The sequence below is a fragment of the Symsagittifera roscoffensis genome, chromosome 9 (assembly GCF_963678635.1).
Source record: "Symsagittifera roscoffensis chromosome 9, txSymRosc1.1, whole genome shotgun sequence".
Classification (NCBI taxonomy): Eukaryota; Metazoa; Xenacoelomorpha; order Acoela; family Convolutidae; genus Symsagittifera; species Symsagittifera roscoffensis.
The window spans coordinates 52,498,833-52,520,252 of record NC_087070.1 but is presented as its reverse complement, the minus strand read 5'-3'; the positions used below and the strand labels follow the sequence as shown (position 1 = coordinate 52,520,252).

General features: G+C 36.6%; 1 protein-coding gene across 2 annotated transcripts in view; it reads right to left on the bottom strand.

The window, feature by feature from the left end:
* The window catches only part of LOC134854891 (uncharacterized), a 263,671-nt gene extending 253,843 nt beyond the window's left edge, over positions 1-9,828 (bottom strand). For both annotated transcript variants that reach the window (XM_063871250.1, XM_063871251.1), the window contains exon 1: positions 9,542-9,828. In XM_063871250.1, coding sequence (XP_063727320.1) covers positions 9,542-9,633 — 92 coding nt within the window. In that variant the 5' untranslated portion in view covers positions 9,634-9,828. The remainder of the gene's footprint in view (positions 1-9,541) is intronic.
* Positions 9,829-21,420: the final 11,592 nt, after the last annotated feature.

The window sequence follows — 21,420 nt, the reverse complement described above, 5'->3', positions numbered from 1 at the left end:
GTTCGGAATTTCCATCTTTTAGACTTCCGTTAGCTTGAGTCATTCTCTCACGCGTACTAAAACAGAAGGAAAAACGTTTATGCCTCCTATATTATAGCCTAAGCGTCCTCAAAATTATATGTTATCATTTGATGATCACGCAGAGTACTAACACAAACAGAAACACGATAGTGCCAGTGCCAAATATATAGAAGCCATTTTTTCATTTTATAATCATAATAATCATAATAAATTGTTTCCATCTAGTTTCTAAGTTATTTATAAAAGTGCAAAGGGCGTTTTCTCTTACAACGCTTTATTTGGCTCTAATCTTCACTATGCTTCCTCAGCCTGGTTACATGCCCCAATCAACATCTTCAGAAGCTAACTGCAGTTTATCCTTAAGACGAGCCCTCTGGAAAACAAGCTCAATTTCTATCAGTTCCAACGCCCACATTCACAGGCCGAAACTCGTAATTTGACAATCAGAGTGAATCCTTTTCAACTTTCAAACTTTATCTCTACATCGTACACATCAGTCAATTAACTATTTCTTGGCCCAATCCCACCCGCTAATCAAGTACATTCATTTTTTAAAGCCGCTTAGAAAGAAAAATACTGACTTGTTTCAGGTTCATTCCGATCACAATCCCTAGAAAACCCTTAAACCTTACTTACCAAATTTTTAGTTATAACATAACAAATCTCTACGCCGCAGTTCTTTGCATAAACTATACCCACCCTGTCAATTGATAAAAACTCTAATTCGACCACGCTAGTTGTAACAGAAATAGTTTCGCAAAAAAATAGGACGACAAACAAAACAACTAGAAAAAATTTTTTTGAAGCCGCCAGGTAGTTTATTTTTGGTTGCAACTTTGATTGTTGGACTCGTCGAAAAACTAACAGGCGAAAGAAAAGAGTAGCAGCTGTCTGCAAAAAAAGGCAAAACTACGATACAATAAGTTGCCTGAAGAAAACAAAAAGACAGATCACAAACATTTTTAATTTCTTTCAGTCGGAACAATTCCAGTAGCACTGTATCGTGTCGCGCATCCTACGGCGGAGGGCTCCTCTCAATGGAGGATCCCTGCGTACAGCAATAACCTAGGAAGAAGGTCCTCAAATTTTTGAAACACCCCAACCTAGGATTCGTAAACGAACGTACGGTCCTGCGCACAAAGTAGAGGACCCCCTCCTCATAATCTTGCTACGCAAAGCTTAAAAACATGGGAAACGATTCTTAATTCCTTCTAACTCCCCTTGAAGCGGGCGTTTATAGTTTTTTGCAGGTGAATACTTTTTGTAATTCAATTTAACTAGCAAGCCCACTGCAGCTTAAGCTGCTCCTGAAAAGAGACAACGCTTAACCTAAACAGAAAAATAGGTTGGATGAATGGATGGTTAGCTGGTTGTAGGGATGGCTTGATGAATGAATTGGTTACAGAATGGATGGATGAATCGAATGAAGACTGGGTGGATGTATGGATGGCATGATGGATGACGGGCTGGATGTATGGTGAATTGATGAGAGCATGAATGGATGGACTAGATAGATGGATGACTGGTTGGTTGAATGGTTAAATGGATGGATGGCTGGATAGATCGATTGATGATTGGTTAGATGAATCGATACCTGGCTTGATAGCTGGTTGCATGTTGGAGAGCGGGATAAAGCTACGATTGAATGACGTATTGATGGACAGACGTATGGACGGCTTGTTGGATGTAGAGATGGCTAGATTAATAATAGATGACACTAGGAGTGTATGTATGCATGGCTGAAAGGATCGATGCGGACGGATGGATTTCTAGATGGATGTATGGCTAGGCCGGTGATGAAAAGCAGGATGGATGACTGACTGAACATCCGGTGGACTGCCGGATAATTGATCTCTGGGTGATATGGATCGATCGCTGGCAGGATGGGCGAAGGGCTAGATTGATAGATGGATGGCTGGTTGAAGAAGAGATGGATGAAAGGCAGGATGGATGGATGAATGGCTATGCCGATGGAAGGCTAGATGAAAGGGTGGATGAATAGCTGAAGGGATAGATGAATAGTTGATTGAATGAACGGATGGCTAGATAAATGGATGGCTGGTTGGATAGATCAACTGATGGTGGTTCAACGGGTGGGTGCATGGACGGCTGGTTGGATGGAGGGCTGAACGGATTGATTGCTAGATGAATGATTAGAAGGATGACTTGTTAGACAATTGATTGGATGAATGAATGATTCAATAAATGGATGGCAACATGAATGGACGATGGATGGCGGTTATCGGACTGATTCCATTGCATGATGAAAAAATAGCTGGTTAGATGGCTAGCTGGGTGAATCAATGGGTTGGTGAATGGCAGGATAGATCAATGGCCGGTTCGTTGATTGGATGGCTAGATGGGCGGATGGGTGGCTGGATTGGAGAATGATTGGACTGTTCATTGAATGGATGGGTCTATGGACGGGTGACTGAATAAATGAAACGCTTGAATCAGCCGCTTATTGATTCGAGGGATGAGTTTAAAATAACTGGTTGGATGAATAGCCCGATAAACGGATGAATGACTGGTTGGATGATAGCTAGATGAAAAGATGGATAACCTAATGGCTGGATGGATCGCTTGATGAATTATTGGATAGATGGATGTCTGGTTTTTCGGATGAAAGGATGGATTTAAGTATGGCTGAATGGATGGAACAATTTATGCATGATTGACTTTATGGCGCTTTGGTTGAATTGATGGCTGAATGGATAGATGACTTGATGAATAGATGGCTGGTTCGATAGATAGCTAGATCGATGGATGAATGTCTGGATTGATGGATGGATGACGAAAAGATAACTGGTTGGATAGATAGCTCGATAAATGGATGAATGACTGGTTGGATGATGGCTAGATGAAAAGATGGATAACCTAATGGCTGGATGGATCGCTTGATGGACTATTGGATAGATGGATGTCTGGTTTTTCGGATGAAAGGATGGATTTAAGGATGGCTGAATGGATGGAACAATTTATGCATGATTGACTTTAGTTGAATTGATGGCTGAATGGATAAACGACTTGATGAATAGATGGCTGGTTCGATAGATAGCTAGATCGATGGATGAATATTTGGATTGATGGATGACTTGACGAAAGAACGGCGGGCTGGATTGATCGCTAGAAGATGGTTGGATGGATGGATAAATGTATCGTTGTATGGATGGGTAGCTCGACTGATTGCTTCTTCAATGGATGGTTGGACTGATGTAATACTTGATGGTTCGATGGATGGATTGATAAATCGCTAGATGGAAGGAAAGCGTGATGGATGGACAGCCTGTTGGAAAGATCGATAGAAGGATAAATGAGAGGCTGTAAGCATCAATTGCCTCGTTGTGCTTGAGACAATTGACACGAACTGTGCAGTCACGTTTGGAAGTCTGCAACCCTTGAGATCAATAAAACAGCAAGGAGAAATCATGCGTATAAAAGCCATACCAACAACTGCTGGCAGTACCTTGAAACCAAGCCACCAAAAGGGCGAGAAAAAAGAGCGAAAATAGAGCGAAACAAAAAACTTAGAAAAGAATTTCTTGAGTAGGAAAATTTTTTAAAGTTGAAAAATCGTAAAAATGCAATATCTCGAAAACTAAAGGCGTTGAGCAGTTTTCTTTGAAAGCTAGATACAGACCTCAAGTAAATTTTTAAGCTTAACCTTATTTTTTATTTGAATTTTCAAAAAATTATGGAAAACCGCCTATCTGGAAACTATAAGGTTTTGAGAAGCCACATTTGAGGACCAGACTTGCTATTGAGGTTTACGAAAAAAAAACAGAAGAAACGACATAATTAGTGCACCAAAAGGAACTTAGCAGTGAAACTAGGATGAAAAAAAATTAGCAATCCGATGGTTTAACTGGAGAGCTTCTCATCGTAGAGTTGACAAGTTTAAGTTCATTTAAATGTTAAATTTAAGTTTTTGAAAAAATAAACTAAAAAACCAAAGAAAACGCCATCTTTCGGAATTCAAAGTCAAGAACATTTGATCAGTAAAAATTCATATCCAAATTTGCAACCCCTGAGTGCATTCTAATAACCCATCATAATAGCGTTGAGATTTTACAAATCAAAACTTTTGGAAAAAAACTTAAAAACTATAAAACATCATATCTCGGAAGCCAGAAAGATTTAAGTCTTAGTATTTGGTGCCCAACTAAGCAACCCTTGGACAACCCAGAGAACACCACACGACACGATCGCTTTTTTCGAAAATATGGTGAAAAAATGACGAAATAAAAAAACGTCCGTTACATCAAGCATAGAAGGATGAATCCAACCTTAAAACTATTTTAGACTGCACTGCTCTCCTACTCTTCTCTCATGCTGCCATCACTGCTACAGCCTTACAACCACGCCTTTCAACCTACCTAGTAATCATCAGCTTAAACGTGCAAAAACTCTTTCGGTGAACATGCAAAAATTATTACGCTAAAACATGGTGAGATACGTATCACCCGCATTAAGTAAAGCATAGATAGATGGTCCTAAATTCTGATATAGTTCTAAGTCTTATATAATTGCGAATTCTTTGTAAGCTAACCTGCGCCGAAGGAATTCACAAATTGGTTTTTATAAAACAAATGATTTGTTACAACAAACTTAAATGCCTAAATCTATCTACATTCCAATACGAACATTGTATTAGTGGTAATTTTGCGGAGCTAGACCAAATTTCTTTCGACTATTAAAAAGAAGCGATAAAAATGCGATCCCAATTATAAGTTTCAAAATTTCATCCTTCCTGGTTAGGTTTTCTCAAGCTTCAAAAATTACCCGTTACTGTTTAAGTTTTCGCCGTTTTGTGGTTGCTTTTCTTCACAATCATCTATTATTATAATCGGATTGCTTATTGGCGGATGTTCTCGGACTCTGCTATTAAAACCTTTTTCTTCCTGTAGTTCTCGTTCTGGACAGGTACGCAGCAAAAACACCCAATCCGGCTATTCATATTTTGGCGAGTTCTTAAGCGCCCCATTTAATTAAAAGATAGTGGGCGATTTGAAAGCTCTTCATTGTGCTCAGAGCTGATTTTTAAAGAATTCCATTAAACATACCACCTCAAGCTTCTTCCGTCCTAAATTAGACACCATTGTATTCTTGAATACTGAGTTAAAAATCACAACAAACTTACAAATACCGAAAACAAAAATTGTTCAAAATAGGCAATAGGCAGCGTTTCAATAAGCCCAAAACAAATTACTTGCATCTATTTTGAAGATATATGATGAAGATATAGCTACACATTATTTGCTTCATTGAGCCTGCTCACTTGAAGCGCAGACAAGTCTCCCCATAACATTCACTGCACAAGGTCCAGATATTCGCATCTGTTAACAGCTTTAGGTCTGGTTTACAAACTTTTAAAAGGTCGTCTCCAAAACATTACTTAACGTGAAATAACTGGCACAAGCCTGACTATATATTTGAAAGCAAGCTTTACGGGAAGCTATAAAAAAGGCAGTAATAACACATCTGCACTCAAGTATAAATCGGTAAGGTCACTGACTGAATCTTACTTCAGTTAACTGAAAAGTTTTCCGGCGTGACACTTTTCTGTCTACACTTACATCCCTCTTGTTAGAAAATTTTCTGCATTGGATGTCGAATTTATCGGAATTGTTCGACGAGTTGAAAATCGAGCAGGGAAATTGTCCCTTCTCAATCAACAAACTGAGTTTTCCGGAGTGGCCCAATTTTTTAAACAAACACTGCGGAACAAAAATTAGTCGGGCACATTATCGACAGGTTTTTCCAGCGGTTCTAGCATGAGCATCTGCGATTCGATGAATCTCGTCTTTTCACAGCTTTTTGATTTTTCTGTTTTTATCCTAAGAGGTTTTTTTATATACACCGATAATCTCAACTAGTTTGAAACAATTAATTCGGAAATTTTAACAAATGTGCTCCTGAATAGCTTTTAGCCAATGATTTCAATATAAAGTGTAAGTCATGATTTGATGAAAAAAGTATGAACTACTACTGGAATAGATAAACACTAGTCTGATAGAGTTACACTCATTATGAGCGCAACTTATGAACTTGTTGGTATAGTGGCAATGATTGAAGGCTAGTTACTTTTGTCGGAGAAATCAATCTCACGTATGTGATGAAACGTAGCGTCTTCCCGTTCCCGGTAAGTTACACTGACACTGGTGGCAGCATAGTAGTTTTTTTACGTTATTTTGTGTGGCTAGCTATTAGAAGGAGCCAATTGTTTCATCACTTTCGAGGTTTCATAGCGCGTTTGCCGGCGTTTCCCGCTTATCAGAGCGGAGAATTTAATCGTCTTTGCGGAATTGCCCTTTGTGGAAGTTCCTCTTTGTTCAATATTATGACTTGAAGCAGATCAATAGTGTTTTTCTTCCAAATTTAGATCGTATCGGCGGGCGTAATTTCCCACTGAACAGGCTCTCTGTTGGCGTTCATCAAGAGCTCGTCTCAAAACCATCACTAACAGGCAGTGTATGTTTTTTCATCAACTGTTGTTGATAGCTTTCCGCGGCGAGAAAGATTTACCGCAAAAGATACAATGACTATCGGATGTTATGTCATCATCTAGTTCAACGTGCTCTCCGATTTCCAAAAAAAATCGAACACCTCGAGGTCCTAAGCCTTCGGCGTAGGAAGGATTTTCCAACGCTTCTGTTTATGCCTTCTCAAATTCGTTTTCGAGCTCAGTATTTAACACACTGCAAGCAAAGAACAGGTAATGCGATAGAACTATAATCAATTTGAATGAGATATTAGATGAAAAAATTAAATGGAACACTTTTTGCTTTAACTGGAACTGGTTTGTTTTCAGATGCATAATTAATACGGGATGTTATTAAGTTGGGTGTCTTTCATGCGATTGAGGTGGATTCAGGCTACTTAAATATTCCGTTCAACATTTCAATCAAGTCCTTGAAAACGTTGAGGCATGGCGTTTGCTATACGATGCAGCAGCTGATAAGGCGTTACTCATAGCTACGCTCTTGGGGAACGCCTTTCACACGGTAAGGTATTTTTTTTAAAAAAACTTGTGAAAAAACATCCCACTTACAAAAAATTTAAAGAGTCAAGCCCAAGATCTCCGGGTTAAGTTTCTAGCATCTTCGGGAAAATTTGATAATCCTGTTGACATTTTTCAAGTAGAAATTTTTTCTCATGTTCGACCATGAAATGGATTTAAAAGTTAAGCAGCGCTAGAAACATTCCACGATGCTTTACTTGGGAATTAAGTATAATCTGCTCAGTTGGGGAAGCCCCCTGCTTAATAAATCAGCCGAAAAGTTTTAAAAAGTACTTGATTTTATGGAAAAGGCTGGAGTTGAATAAAAAAAATTTAAAAAAAAAACATTTTGGCTCCCAGTTCAGTTAAAGATATATCAGTCAATTTTTTATGATCTCCAGAACAGTTTGAATGATCAAATTCAAAATGCCAAGAAACAATTATTTGGTTTTTTCCTTATTTTCCGTCAATTTAACCATTAAAAAACGTAATATCTGCAAATAAAACTGATAAAAATAGAATGATTTAATCTTAAAACACTGCGTTCAAAAACTATGAGACAGAAGGTGGTAAAAAAAGAAACATTGGATTCCCGGAATTGATATGTGGGACCTTTTCCATTTTAAAACTCCATTGAGCGTACCTCAGCGAGCGTACCTCATTGAGCAAAAAAAATTCTCAAGAAAAATTGACCAAAAAATTCAGCTTTCTAGTAGTTAACATTCCACTGAAAGATAGAAATTGTTTTTTTTTACGAGTACACAGAAAATTATTGCACTCAAAAATCCCGATAGGCTTTTGTTACAATTCCAAGGTAGCATGTAAGAGTACGTGTGATCCTCTTCATGAATATCAGTTACAAATCCCGCCTAGTCCAGCAAAAGTTTCATCAATTAGAGTTGTCAGGATAATTTTGTTTTATAGATATTACTTAGGATCAGTGACACGCTACCAATTTCACCCAGAGGCGAAGCTGCGCTTCGCAAACACTTGCGAGAACACGACCAAAAAGCAGCTCTATCAAATTAAATTAAAAGTAGAAATAAGCCTCGAATTAGCAAAAACTTGGCTACGTGTAGGATTCGAATCTGCGACCTACTGCAATCAAGAGATTTTGAGTCTCACGCACTATCCCCTCAGCCACTCAAGCTTAACAACCGACAAACACTAGTCACGAATAAAGCCACTAAATATGCTAACAAATTGCCAATGCGATTCAGCTTCAAATACACTTACTTATCTTTGCAAATAATAATTTGGAATATAACAAACTAATAACAAATTGCGAGATATTTTGAATTAGAAAGCTCGATTAACCAAAGCTCGATTTCTGTAATCGAGCTTTGGTTATTGTGATGTTGTTTGTAACAAAGTTTTTTTTTCGTTTCATTTGATGAATTTAAAACGCAGCAAGTGGGTTAACTTATTACTACTCATGGGTAACTTCAAAGCACATGCTATCAAAATGCTGCAAAGGTGCCCCACCATTATTGGGGTGTCTAACCATAAAAGTGCCGCACCAATGTTTACGACTCAGGTTGGAAAAAAGAAGGTTCGTTTTAATACACTAGCTTCGCAAATGCAAATGAATAACCTCGGCATCAATTGCGCTAAAGCGCTGGTGAACATTTATTTGTATTTTATATATAAATATATATTTCCAAAAAAACTGTCCAACCAATCACAAGGGTAACTTTCAAAGCATGCCATTTAAGATTCACCTGCTCAAATTTTAATTATATCTCTCAAATTTATAAAAGTCTCATTGAGTCATTCTATTTGCTTGGAGCTCGGGGTACACTGGGGCTCAGATCAAAACATTTGAGCTTACAGAAGTTTTGCATAACTCTATTGAACAGAAGGCAACGTTTACCATGGGGATGTGGGATGCGTTAGAAACACCATGGCATGATGGTAAAATATTGGGAACACCGCTCGACAAAATTCATCCTCCAGCTGTCAGATTTCTTCAATTTTCAATAGAAAGAAAAACCCCTCTAGTTTTTCATTCATCAAGAAAAAACAGCCATTTTGTCTACAGTTCTAGAATTGAATTGAAATGAATTGAGACCGATTTGATAAAGTAAGAACCCTATTGACATGGGACTGAACTGAGATTCCCAGAATCGCACATCTTAAAAATCAGTACGTATATTCTTTCAGACGAAGAGATACAGGAAAAAAATGACATCAAATGTCAAGATTCGGCTCGATTTATGTCAAATCTTGACATTTGGTCTCGTCGCTCTAAAAAAACTCTTGGTTGGGCGAAGCATTTCAAACGTAACTTTGAGATCGACTCCTCAAAAGCGTCCATGACTGATTCAACTATGAATTTGTTTTTAGGAAGATCTCATCAGTCTGTGAACTCAACTATACAGACTACAATTTGAGAGCAGAAAGAAGAAGAACAGAATTGTTGACAGCAGAACATGATAACAAAGCATAAATGAGAGATAAAAGAGCAGCAAAAACTGTTTAACATTAGAAATATAGGCAACAGATTTGATTTCAACTGACCTGACAGCAAGTGCTACAACTATGAAGAGCAATTTGCTTCCTGGCAGCGGCAACAGCCACGCAGTGCCACCCATTGCTCCTTGGGTGACCATCAGAAGATTCCACTAGGTTGGCAAAACAAATATGCTTAAAAAGCAGATAGATAACTCTATGACGATTTTATGTCCCCCGCTTCAAATCACCAATTTTTAAATTTTGGCCAACAATCTTACTATTATATATATATTTGACTACTCCGACGTAACTTAGCACAAAAATGTGATCGAAGCAACTTTTATCAACGTTTTACTTGACTTTAATTTACATCACTTTTGGAACATCTTCAATTAAACACAATTACCAACAAGCTAGCAGATACTCAAACATTTTAAACATATCTAAAAAACGCATAATTTTATCAAAATCTTTTACTCTTTTACAAACGTTCACTTCAGTACACTTTGTCCATAGGCGCATCGTTTGAGAAAAGCGAACAATTAAAGCTATTCAAACCATTTGCGTCAGAAGCTAAATGCAACAACATGATTCTTGAATGGCAATAATAGATAAAATTTGGCACGGGTATCCGCACTTTGAAAAGAAGACTTAATGGTCATATCTTTATGTTTATGAGCTTCGCTTCATATTTGTATTGACTTCAAGGGAGAAACAGCATAGTTTAGCTCAAAGGTTACTGAGATTTGTTAGCTACGCTTCACTTTTGACAAAAACTAAAAGCATGGGTTGGGCGCCAGTTACTGAGTCGAGTGAAAAACTAAAACAACTACAAGTGAGTTATGACCTATTGGTTATACTCATAGAGTAACTTCAGATAAGGTATACCGTCTGCTCGTCACGCTATCTTATTTTCGGCCGGATAGATTCGTGCAACTTCTTAGTCTAATAGCGATCTTAATCTTACTCTTATATCTCCTAGTCTCAATAGATCTAGTGTATACTGGTTTATGTGAGTTAGTTCTTGGAGTTTATCCAGAAGGAGAACAACAAACTCAAAGTTTTTTTTTAAATTGTTCTGGTGCTGAAACTACAAGTAGTTTCAGCACTTACAAATAAGTGTAAATGTTAGAGATGGAAAATGATTGGTTAGTTATGAATATTTTATAGTGGTATTCCATCATAAATATAATTGGTCTATAAATACTAGTTTAGAACTGGTTCCACAAGGGGATTTAAGAGAGAACAAAATATGATTTGAGAGAAAATGGCAATTACGTCAGCCCGTTAGACGACAATTTGTAACACGCGCAATTCCTACTTTTTCTAACGGACAATTGATAACAGGCATCAATTCGTACGTTTTCCGAAGTGGAGAATTTGAAACAGGTGAAAAATCTCAACTAGCTAGAAGTCGTAATTTTTTCCGAAGGGAAAAATTTGAAACAGGTGAAAAACATCAACAAGCGAGAATTCGTACTTATTCCGAAGGGGAAAATTTGAAACAGGTGAAAAATCTCAACAAGTGAGAATTCGTTTTTTTTCTGAAGGAGAAATTTGAAATAGGTGAAAAACCTTAACAGGCGAGAATTCGTTATTTGTCTGAAGAGGACTATTGATAACCAAAGTTGGAACCGGGCCTGAATTTGAGGCCCGGACCCAGCCCCGTTGGAGAACAAAAATTTCAAGCCCGGGCCCGAAAACAATAAATTCCAAACAAAAAGTAAATTGAAACTAAAATGTGAAATTCAAAAAATCAAAAGTTGATAAGTCCAGTAGCTCCAACCTATCCTAGCAGTTCGAGTTGGCTGACTTTTGCCTCAACGGAAGCCCCAGCAGGTGTGAAGTGAAGTTTCAAAAGGTGTGAAATGAAGTGTCAAAGGAGTGAACTCTTTTGAAAGTCAGGCCCGGGCCCGATTGCTGATCCTAAAATTGAGACCCGAGCCCGGCCCGTAAAAATCCCGGGCCCACTTCCAACTCTGTTGGTAACAAGTGAAAAATCGTAACAAGCGACAATTCGTAACATGCAACGAATCGCAACAGGCGAGGATTCGTAACAGAGGACGATTCGTATTTTTTCTCATAGGGCCCAATTGGTAACATGCGAGAAATTGCACTTCAATGGAAAACGAAAACCCCGTTTTTGACGTATTCGGAAGATCAAATGGAATCGAGTCCAATAACGAGCGGAGCACAAGAAAATGTATTAGATCCGCTCGATACCATATATGTCCTGGAAACAGGACAACACCGATGAGACACGTCTCATGCCTACCGAAACTCCACCTCATAGGGCCGATTGATGCACAGCAAATTTATGACATCGAGAAAAATGTCCTGCCTAATAGGCAATGAACTATAAACCATGGATATGGAAATTAACCAAATTTGTCAAGCAAAGGTTACTCAGATTGACAGAACCATACACTCTCAAATCCGAAAACACTCTCAAATCTGAAAGTTGCCAACCTCCTTATCAAAATTACAGTTATCATATACACTGGACTCCCTAGTTTCATTTCTATACGAACTGTAGTTTCATTTCATTTCCAACAGAGTTTCATTTCTGTACTAAAAATAGTACCATCAATCTATATAATGAAATTACCTCTCATAATATTATGTTTCATGAACGATGAAACTACTGAACTGCAACATCGAGCTTCAGGAAGACCCTATCTTCCTTCTGTTCTCTCTTGCAGTGTTTTTCTCGACACCGCGAAAGCAACAAGAAGCAGAGTAGCGTGATATCGTTGACAATAATTTGAATTTGAACTCTTAGTAATTCCATTTACTGAAACTTAGTGGAGCAGTGGTGAAGTGGTTACGTCTCCGCCTCTCAAGCGAAAGGTCGGATGTTCGAGGCCCACCATGATCCGTGCTCGTTGCTTGAGTGTGAGGCAACATTACCCAGACCACAAAAATAACCAAAAAAATTGCATGTAGTTCTTAAGCAGGGGCACAACAGCGGTTCGCCGTGATGAGCTGTACAGCTCGTATATTGGTCCTATCCCTCGTGGATAAACAAAACTTAGTCTGGTAAATCTCGACAAAACTTTTCTATCCTTGTCCAAGGATTTAAACGAACAATGTTTTCTGAAATGAATTCTGTTTCTGATTGATTGGTATTGTTTTTACATAGTTTCTTGCAATATCTTGTGTACATCATTCAATAGAGCTGATAATTCATAGTTTCATGATACACTTCGTTCAGTCATGGTATATAATTTCAATTTGTCATTTAGGTTTGACTTACTGTACACAACTTTCGTATCGTGAACTTAATTCAACACCCTTATTTCAAATTAAGTTCACGATACGAAAGTTGTGTACAGTAAGTCAAACTTAAATGACAAATTGAAATTATATACCATGACTGAACGAAGTGTATCATGAAACTATGAAATATCAGCTCTATTGAATGATGTACACAAGATATTGCAAGAAACTATGTAAAAACAATACCAATCAATCAGAAACAGAATTCATTTCAGAAAACATTGTTCGTTTAAATCCTTCACGCCTGTAATTCCGAAATTAGCCTCTGGCCATAACCTTAAAATTAAATTGTACATGACTCGTTTCCTTAACTAATTTCACGCATACTTTGTTATAGCAGACAGTAATGGATTTAGTGGGGGGGGGCGGACACCCTCTACCCTCAGGGATTCGCCACCCCCTGCCAACCCAAAGGGTCCCACCTTTGCACTTTTTTGAGTTATTTTTTGGTGACGGACACTAAAAATTTTCTAAAGGCGCCTTTCGCGCCAATAAATACTAATTTTTGAGTAAAAGCGCGCACCGAAAAAAAAGCAATTTTTTGGTCAAAGTTTTCAAAAAAATGCCTAAAAATGCATTTTTTGGCCTGTTTTTTCAAAATTTAGCCTGTGGCGTAGAAAATGTGACCAAAACAGGGTGGTTTAAATGCTATGGGAGAGCTCGGAAAAACCGGCCCCCCTCCTCGAGAAAATCCTAGATCCGCCCCTGATATCAGAGACAGCAAAAGATGAGAAACATGTAACTAGATCACTTGCAGAGTATTTGACACGTAAGCTTCGCATAAAATTTAACTAACTCACCCTATTCGTCTAACACTACAGTCAGTTACTCGCTACTTTAAACAAAAAAAAACAATTAGAAGTGTCGATGATATTTTTTGTACATTTTTTCATATGTGATTTTCCAAGAAAAGCATAATTAGATTCTTTCAACTTCAAAAACGTGTTTTGGTTGCCAGCCTTTTGATAAAACTAGCCCCATGGAAAAATGGAAAATTTGAAAACCCGCAGAGAAAACTTAAAATTAAAACCCTTTTTCGAAACCCAACTTAGAACGCTCAAATTGTCAGAAAAGGTCGCGATATAACACAGGGGCGAAGGTGTACTTCGCAAACACACGCGAAAAGTACAAAGTAGCTTCTGTAGATAAAAAAGAAAAAAGGCAAGAAAATAAAAATATTAAAAATATGAAAGAGTTTTGAAGATAAATTCCCCTGCGGAAGTCGAACTACAGACCTTGAGCATGGAAGATCACTGCCCTACACAAATGCGCTACTGAGCGTTTACACAGAGGCGAAGTTTGCACTTTGCATACACAAGCAAAAATATGACCGATAACTCTACTGGGAAAAACCGAATGAGTAAAAAGTGAATCTTTTAAATTTCTTAAGTAACGCACGCCAATGATGACGCATTAGCAGTACCAGTCAATTTGTAAAAAAAGAAGAAACATGCCTCAATTTATAGAGAGTCTATGGAGCAGTAATAACATGAAAAAATTAAATTTAATAAAAAAAAAATGAATTTTTTTATTGAATTTTTTTTTAATTTTTGAAAATCGTCCCCCCACACGCCATATTAAGTACAAAGTGATACATTTCGCTCCAAGTAACAAACCATTTATGGCAAACAAGCTTCCTTCAATCAATTTAGAACGATTTCTATGACGGATTAAATCTCCGCTTACGTGTTAATAGCGCGAAATATATCGCGCGTTAATTGTCCCCAATTGGTCAAAATGGCAATTTTAAGACTCCCATAAATTTACGAAAAATAATCGCAGGGGAAATATCTTTCCAAATTTAAGCTCAAGACAACAATACTTTTTGAATGATACTAACAAAACCCGTCAAAAATGGCTAGTTAAAAAGTCGAAATTTGTCTAAAGAAAAAAAAAACAACCCGAGCACAAATATTCCGTTACTTTCGTTACGAAGGTCGAAACAAAAATATTCTATGTTAAAATCCTTAGCATTGGTTGTACTTAATAGCTGGTTATTGATCTTTTGCATATACTGCAATAAAAGGACACTTTCAAAAAGAGCACTTATATTTGCGACTTAGGTTGGAAAAAAAAGAGAGTTCGTAATATCACACAAGCTTTGCTTGTGTAAAGAAACGAAACATTAGGCAGTGCCAAATTGGAGTGCTCATGTTATTAAACTGTCTAAACTATACAGCAAAAGTGCCAATAAATAATCCCTACTATCTGCGGATTGGATCGGGAAAATGTGGAATCATGGTATAACACATTACTCCCTCCCATGAAATTAGGCTATATTTATTCTACTTCGTATAACCAATTGTTAGAAGGTGATGTTTCTTAATTGAATATCCCAGGGTACCATATTTCGAAAACGTAAAAAACACCGTATTTGGAACCCCGAAGAATAGTCATCACATGGTCATAATGATTACATACCATTATGATTCATTATTACATAACATGATTACATACTAAGCACTTCTTTTTAGCTGTAGGACAGAATTTTCAATTCAACCTTTTTAAACAGTTCGTCTAAAGACAAAAAAACGCAGAAAGGTTCCGTAGTATTAAAAGCGAACACGCACGGCAAATAAAAAAAGTTAAGCCTTTATTTCGGGGGTGGTACCGCAAAAATGGGAGAAACGGTTCAGAATGGGGCTCTTTTCCAGTTTCCCCCCTTTTCAAAATACCGAGTTTTATGTTTGTTTTACGTGTTATTACGGCTAAATGCGTGATGTTACGCTGTAAAGTATGAAGAACAAATCTGTTCAGAATTGTCGATTTGTTCACCACGCTAAATTTCATTGCATTGTGACAACGTTAAATAGACTTTTCAAAATTGAATTTGAAAGGATGGGGGGGAACTGGAAAAGAGCCCAGAATGGATGCCATTCTTATTTATGATGATCCAAACCAGTATCGAAAGTATTGAAAACAAATTTAGAAATCACAGCCAGCACTTCTCGCCCTCCTCCCCGCCTCCTTTGAGACTCGACCCCAGAATCATCCAAAGAATCGACACCAGAATCACCCAAAGGGTGGCCCATTTTTGTAATATTTAAACACATCCTTTTTTGGTTGCCCCACCCAAAAATTTCTCTATTCTATAACGTCTTTGGTGTCAACGGCGCCTTTTATGCTTTCCATTTCATGCACAAGAAATTATAGACATCATACTGAACAAAAAAAATGCGTTTAGAGGACACCAAATTTCCTTGGTAACTGAGTCGTGGATATAAACGGTAGCCAAAACCAAGTAATATTAGAGATGATCTTCGTCAACAAGTTAACAACACTTTAGTCTACCACGAGTTTATGGTCGAGGTGGCGGTTTATCGCAACGTTAATTATACAAATTCAGGGCTAGCAAAATTGCAAAATGCAGGAACAAATCAAATGACATTTAATTGTAATGAAAACAACACGCTATGCTAGCAACTTAAATCCATTTCACATAAGTTTCTCAATCCACGAACACACCAATAAATTTAAACTAACTCCATGCACTTTTGTTTTAACACAGACGCGAAGCTTCGCTTCTCAAACATTAGCGAGAAAAGAAAAAGCAGCTCCAAAATGTGCAATAAGAAAAAAGAGAAATAAGCCTCGAATTAGTAAAATTCTATGAGTGTCACGCACTAACAACTCAGCCACAGACGCTAAGTAAATCAGAAACAATAGCCACAAATAAAGCAGAAAAACGCAATGAAAATTCCATCGCTGCAGATCGTGATTATAGCTAAAGTGCCACTAAATATGTGAACACTTTTGATTAACATTTTTATTTGCGAGTTAGCTTACAAAAAGAGAAGGATCGTACCAATACACTACACTTATTGCTAGTGTAAAAACAAAAATAAATAAGAAAGTTCGAACCCGATAAAACTTGAAATTGAATGCAATTTTTTTAATTTGGTTTAAAAAATTCTAACAGAAAATTTTGTCGTTACAAAAGAAACACCCGGCCATTTAGTCAATAAAAATTAGAACGAAATGATAAAGCCGATTAAAAAAATCATTTATATCTCTGACAACTTTGTTCAATCAAGAGTGGTATATAAAAATTATGTTTCTCTTTAAAAAATTCGAAATTAAGTAACTAAGCCGATAAAACATAAATCATTTGCCTACATCATTTTGGCATAAAGAAGTTTTTTATGCAAAAAGACAAAAAAATAGAAGTCAAGGTTAATAATTACAACAGCACAAGTAAATCAAAACGCAAAAAGCAACTAATGAATTGCGCACATGAAAAAAAAACAATTCTAGGATGTGCAAACTAGGCCGACAAAACAAACGTGATAAATAATGAGCCCACGTTTTTTGAAACGGAAAATTCCCTGTTTAAGAAAAAAAACATACCCGCGTCAAACTCGAATCCAGGACCTTTGCTGTTCCAGACGTATTCATTATCTGCAGACCAAAGAAATTTGAATTCGTTATGAACTGAACCGTAACTCAAGATTTCTAAATTTGACCATTCTGTGAAAAATATTATTTACGAAAAAAGTCCAGTACCCGATAACAATATCCTTGCTTATCGCAAGGGTAATAAGATATTCAATCTGGAAAAAATTTTGTTTTATATTATTTTTTGTTTCCGTTTACTTATAACTAAAATTATGACCTCCTAGTACTTTATGTCCTCTGCAAATCTTTGAATATGATGATTCATAATCTTATTGAATAATTCATTGGAGAATTAGATTTTCATTCTTTATTCTTTTCAAAAAACTAACTCAATTAGAAAAAAAACTGGATCACCTGGAAACCTGAAAATAAATTCATGCATTTTTTCTCTCCATTTGCTTGATTGATTCGATTATTGAAAACGGTGAGGAACTTTGTATTTGGGTGTTTTAGTTTTTTATTTTTCTTTTCTACGCAAAATCAGGTACCACAAATAATCATCGGACTGAGTTGAGTGATAGATACTATTAAAGCCCTTTCAGTTGTGATTCGAACGACATTTAAAAAAGTTCGAAAAAATTTCCAGTGTCGAGAAAAACCGGTTCGAAATATTTGGTTTTTCGTCTAATTTCGAACGAATGAAGTAAAGATAATTTGTTAAGTTGGTACTTTAGGCTGAAAAAACCAAATGCAAGCTAGCTTTTTTCTTTCAATAAAAGCTAGTTTTGGCACTTCCCTGCCAAAAAAACTTCCTTGTAAATTTCAAAAAATATTGTTTGAAAAAAGAAACTTTTTTGAATTGTTTTTTTCTCATTTTTTGTTAGTTATTCTTTTTGAAGGCAACTCTTGTCAATTAAGCCTGAATTACTATTTTTTAAAATCGCGTACCGTACAAAAACTGCACTAATTTCTACTCGCGTGATGTACAAAAACGACACTAATTTGAAGAACTTAATAATATATGAATATGGTCGGAACATTCTGTGCTACTTGCGTCGGCCACACCACAGCCCCCATGAGTCACATGACTGCCCATACGGCAAAAAAACTACAAAAAGGAACACCAAACAAATCATTAAAAAACTGCATGAGAACATAGCCAATCGAAGATTGGAAAAGAGTAATGAACGCAAGTAAACAACAAAAACACTTGACTTTTTGAAAAAAGCTCAACTTTCGAATTTCAAAGAAAAAAAGAGACGCCCTTTAAGCTCTTTGAAGTTCTAGAACAACTTATGATAGAACTGGATCAAAAGGTAAGGTTTTTATAAATGCAGCAATATGTATGAATACACATCTGTAGTTATTAGAGCCTTTTAAGACTTTTCCTGAAAAAAAAAATCAGCAAGAAGTATATAAGATTCTTCACAACGTTCATTACTCTTAACAAGGATGAAAATGATACCCGAATCGTAACGAGTAGGTTTACTGGACTCGAGCATAGAGTGAGTTATCCAGGATGTGGATCGTCAATTACTTCGAATAACCTATGCGAGACATAAAAACTACTTAAGATGCAACAAAATACACAGTTAAACCACATAACAAGGGCCATACATAGCATAAATTGGCAGCAGACCAGAACACAGCCGCGAATCTAGGAATTTCCCGAGGATTTAAAAAAATTTCTTCCACAATATCATTATGATCCAATGTTACAACAAAAATTTGCACCACAGGCAAACTTTTGATAAAACAGGCCGGTAGCTACATTTTCAGGCATTTTTAAAAGTTTTCACCAAAAAAGCGGTTTTTATCCGGCGCGCCTTATAATTTGTATATATTGCTTCCACCCTTAATCCGTTACTACCAGAACAGACAACAAGGGCTAAAAAGACGCACTAGACTCTCTCGTTCTGTTTAAATGATACTAAAATTGAATTGAATTGTTTAGTGAGAAATTTTACGTATACAATATTTAACTCACAAGGATTGCACACGAGACCCTGAAAAGCAAAAAACACGAGGATCAATAACTAACAATAATGAAAATATGATTTCGTGTAAATCGGAATTATCTATTAGAAAAGTTCTTAATTGTATACCTGTATTTTTTAATTTCGCTTGTGTTTAATTGTTTCAAATTGTCTGGTAGCAGTTTGTTTGAGTATAAAAAGTTGTTAAAATTTTTTATCCTCTGGCTGAACGACATGTCCAGCTCATTTGTTCCTACTAGTAATAAATTGAGAAATTTTGATTTGCGAGCTCTTGTACATCTCCTTTGTGAAAATTGTTCTACGTTTAGAACTGATCGATAGTTCCTTTAAGTAATTGATCAAGAAAGATTTCGAAGACGGTTTTAATTTTGTATTCATGAAAAAATGATATGACGGTTTCGAAGTTTCTTTCAAAAAAAAATAGTTCTTCATATCCTTTTTGCATTAATAAAATTTATTCTGGAACATTATTTGTTGAATAGCCTTACACTAGTAAGCCATACCTAATAACGGGCTTGGCGAAAACATTATAAAATCTCAGGAGCAGTTTTCGAGAAAAAACTTCCTTGCTTGATATATTACACTATTTAAACGAGCTAATTTTTTGCAAATAGTATCAACATGCTGATGAAAAGTCAAATTATTGTCTATTACGGCGCCCAAATATTTGAAATGACCTACATATTCCATTTTTTATCCTCCGAGAGATACTTGACTTGAGGTATCAAAGCTTTCATTTACTTCTAAAGTATTGTGTTAATCAGTTCACCGTAGAACTGAGATGCCTGAACGTTTAAAAAAAAAAAACACTTTTCTTAGCTGCTTTTCGGATGTTCGAATATCGAACATTTCTTACACTTTTCAGATTTTTATGCTATCGGATGCGTGCACGTTTCCCCAGCATGTCTCGCTCATTTTGCTTCAATTTTTCACTTACCTTGACTCTATTCAGTCACTTGAAATACGGTTTTCAAATTCAGTGAAGCAAATCAAATAATTGGGTCAACCTCTAAATTATAACAAAATTTATACAAAACTATTTACAGATAAAACACGAAATGCGACACGATTGTTGAATTCAGACATTCCCCAAAAATTTCAGATAATTTTTGTCCGAAATTTTCAAATATATACTGAAATTCTCAATCCATGCAAAAATAGTTGCCTTCGATTTTAATGACTAAATTTAGCATTTTTTTGGTTTTCAATTACCGAAATCTATATTCAATTTAAATCCAATAATTCCCATCTAATTATTGAAGTTTTTAATTGTGTTCTTCAAGTCTTTCAATTGTCTATTTGTCGATTTAATTTCACTTTTCAGCTCCACGATTCTTTTCGTTTCACTTTCGTCTAAATTTTTCAAGCCAGATGTCAGATCAGAAACCAGTCTCTTCAAATCCTCTCGCTTTTGTTCACTTCTCACCTTCAACTTTTTGTATTTAACTACAAGTCGCTTGAGTTCAATCGAGTATTTGGATGTATTCAGACCTAAAGATGAGCAGTTAACAGTACTTTGCAATTCCAATTGATTCGAGGAGTCGCCGTCAATTTGGTAACTCGAGTTCGTCGGCTCGTAACTATAAGATCCTTCGTGACTTTCTTCAGCCTGGCAACATTTCGCGCAAATCACTTGCCCAACATTCTGACTTTTCAACGCTGCAAACGTATTTACATTTGGGTCATGTAGCAAACTCATTTCAGTTTGGGTGGATATTTCGTTAGTATTGCGCACAAATGTTTGGTTCGATTTTATTTCTTCCTGTGACTCATTTCTCGGGGTGAGCTGCTCGTTAACTTTATGCAATATTGAACTTGTCAAGTCTTCGGCGTATAGCGACACTTCGTTTTCTGGCAATAAATTCAGTTTCTCAAAATCACCTGAAGCTTCTGTTAGTTTCTCAATTGATCCAGAGTTGCAATGGTGATAGTCTTGGTCGTACGACTCGTTTGGAGTTGAAGACATAAGACGTCCTGAGAACTCATCCGGTCTCATGAGTCGGTCCCGTTCGATACTAGCACTGCCTCGTACCAAATCCTCACTGTTTATATCAACCCTCTGCTTCGAATTCTCAAATCCTGATGCTAACTCTTCAGTGACAGTCATAAAATCATCCGAATTCATATAAACATTTTGTTCGTTTTGAGAAGTTAATAATAGGTTGGATTGCTCCTCGATAGCCGAATGATCTTCTTGGCCACAAGAATTGGCTACGTTAAAAGTCATCGACTGGGACTTACAATTGTCGCCGCAACTATCCGAGTTTTCTGCCATTTCGTGTTCTTTGAAATCTGCGTTCATTTTCAAAGGGCTCTTTAAGTCAAACCCCAGGT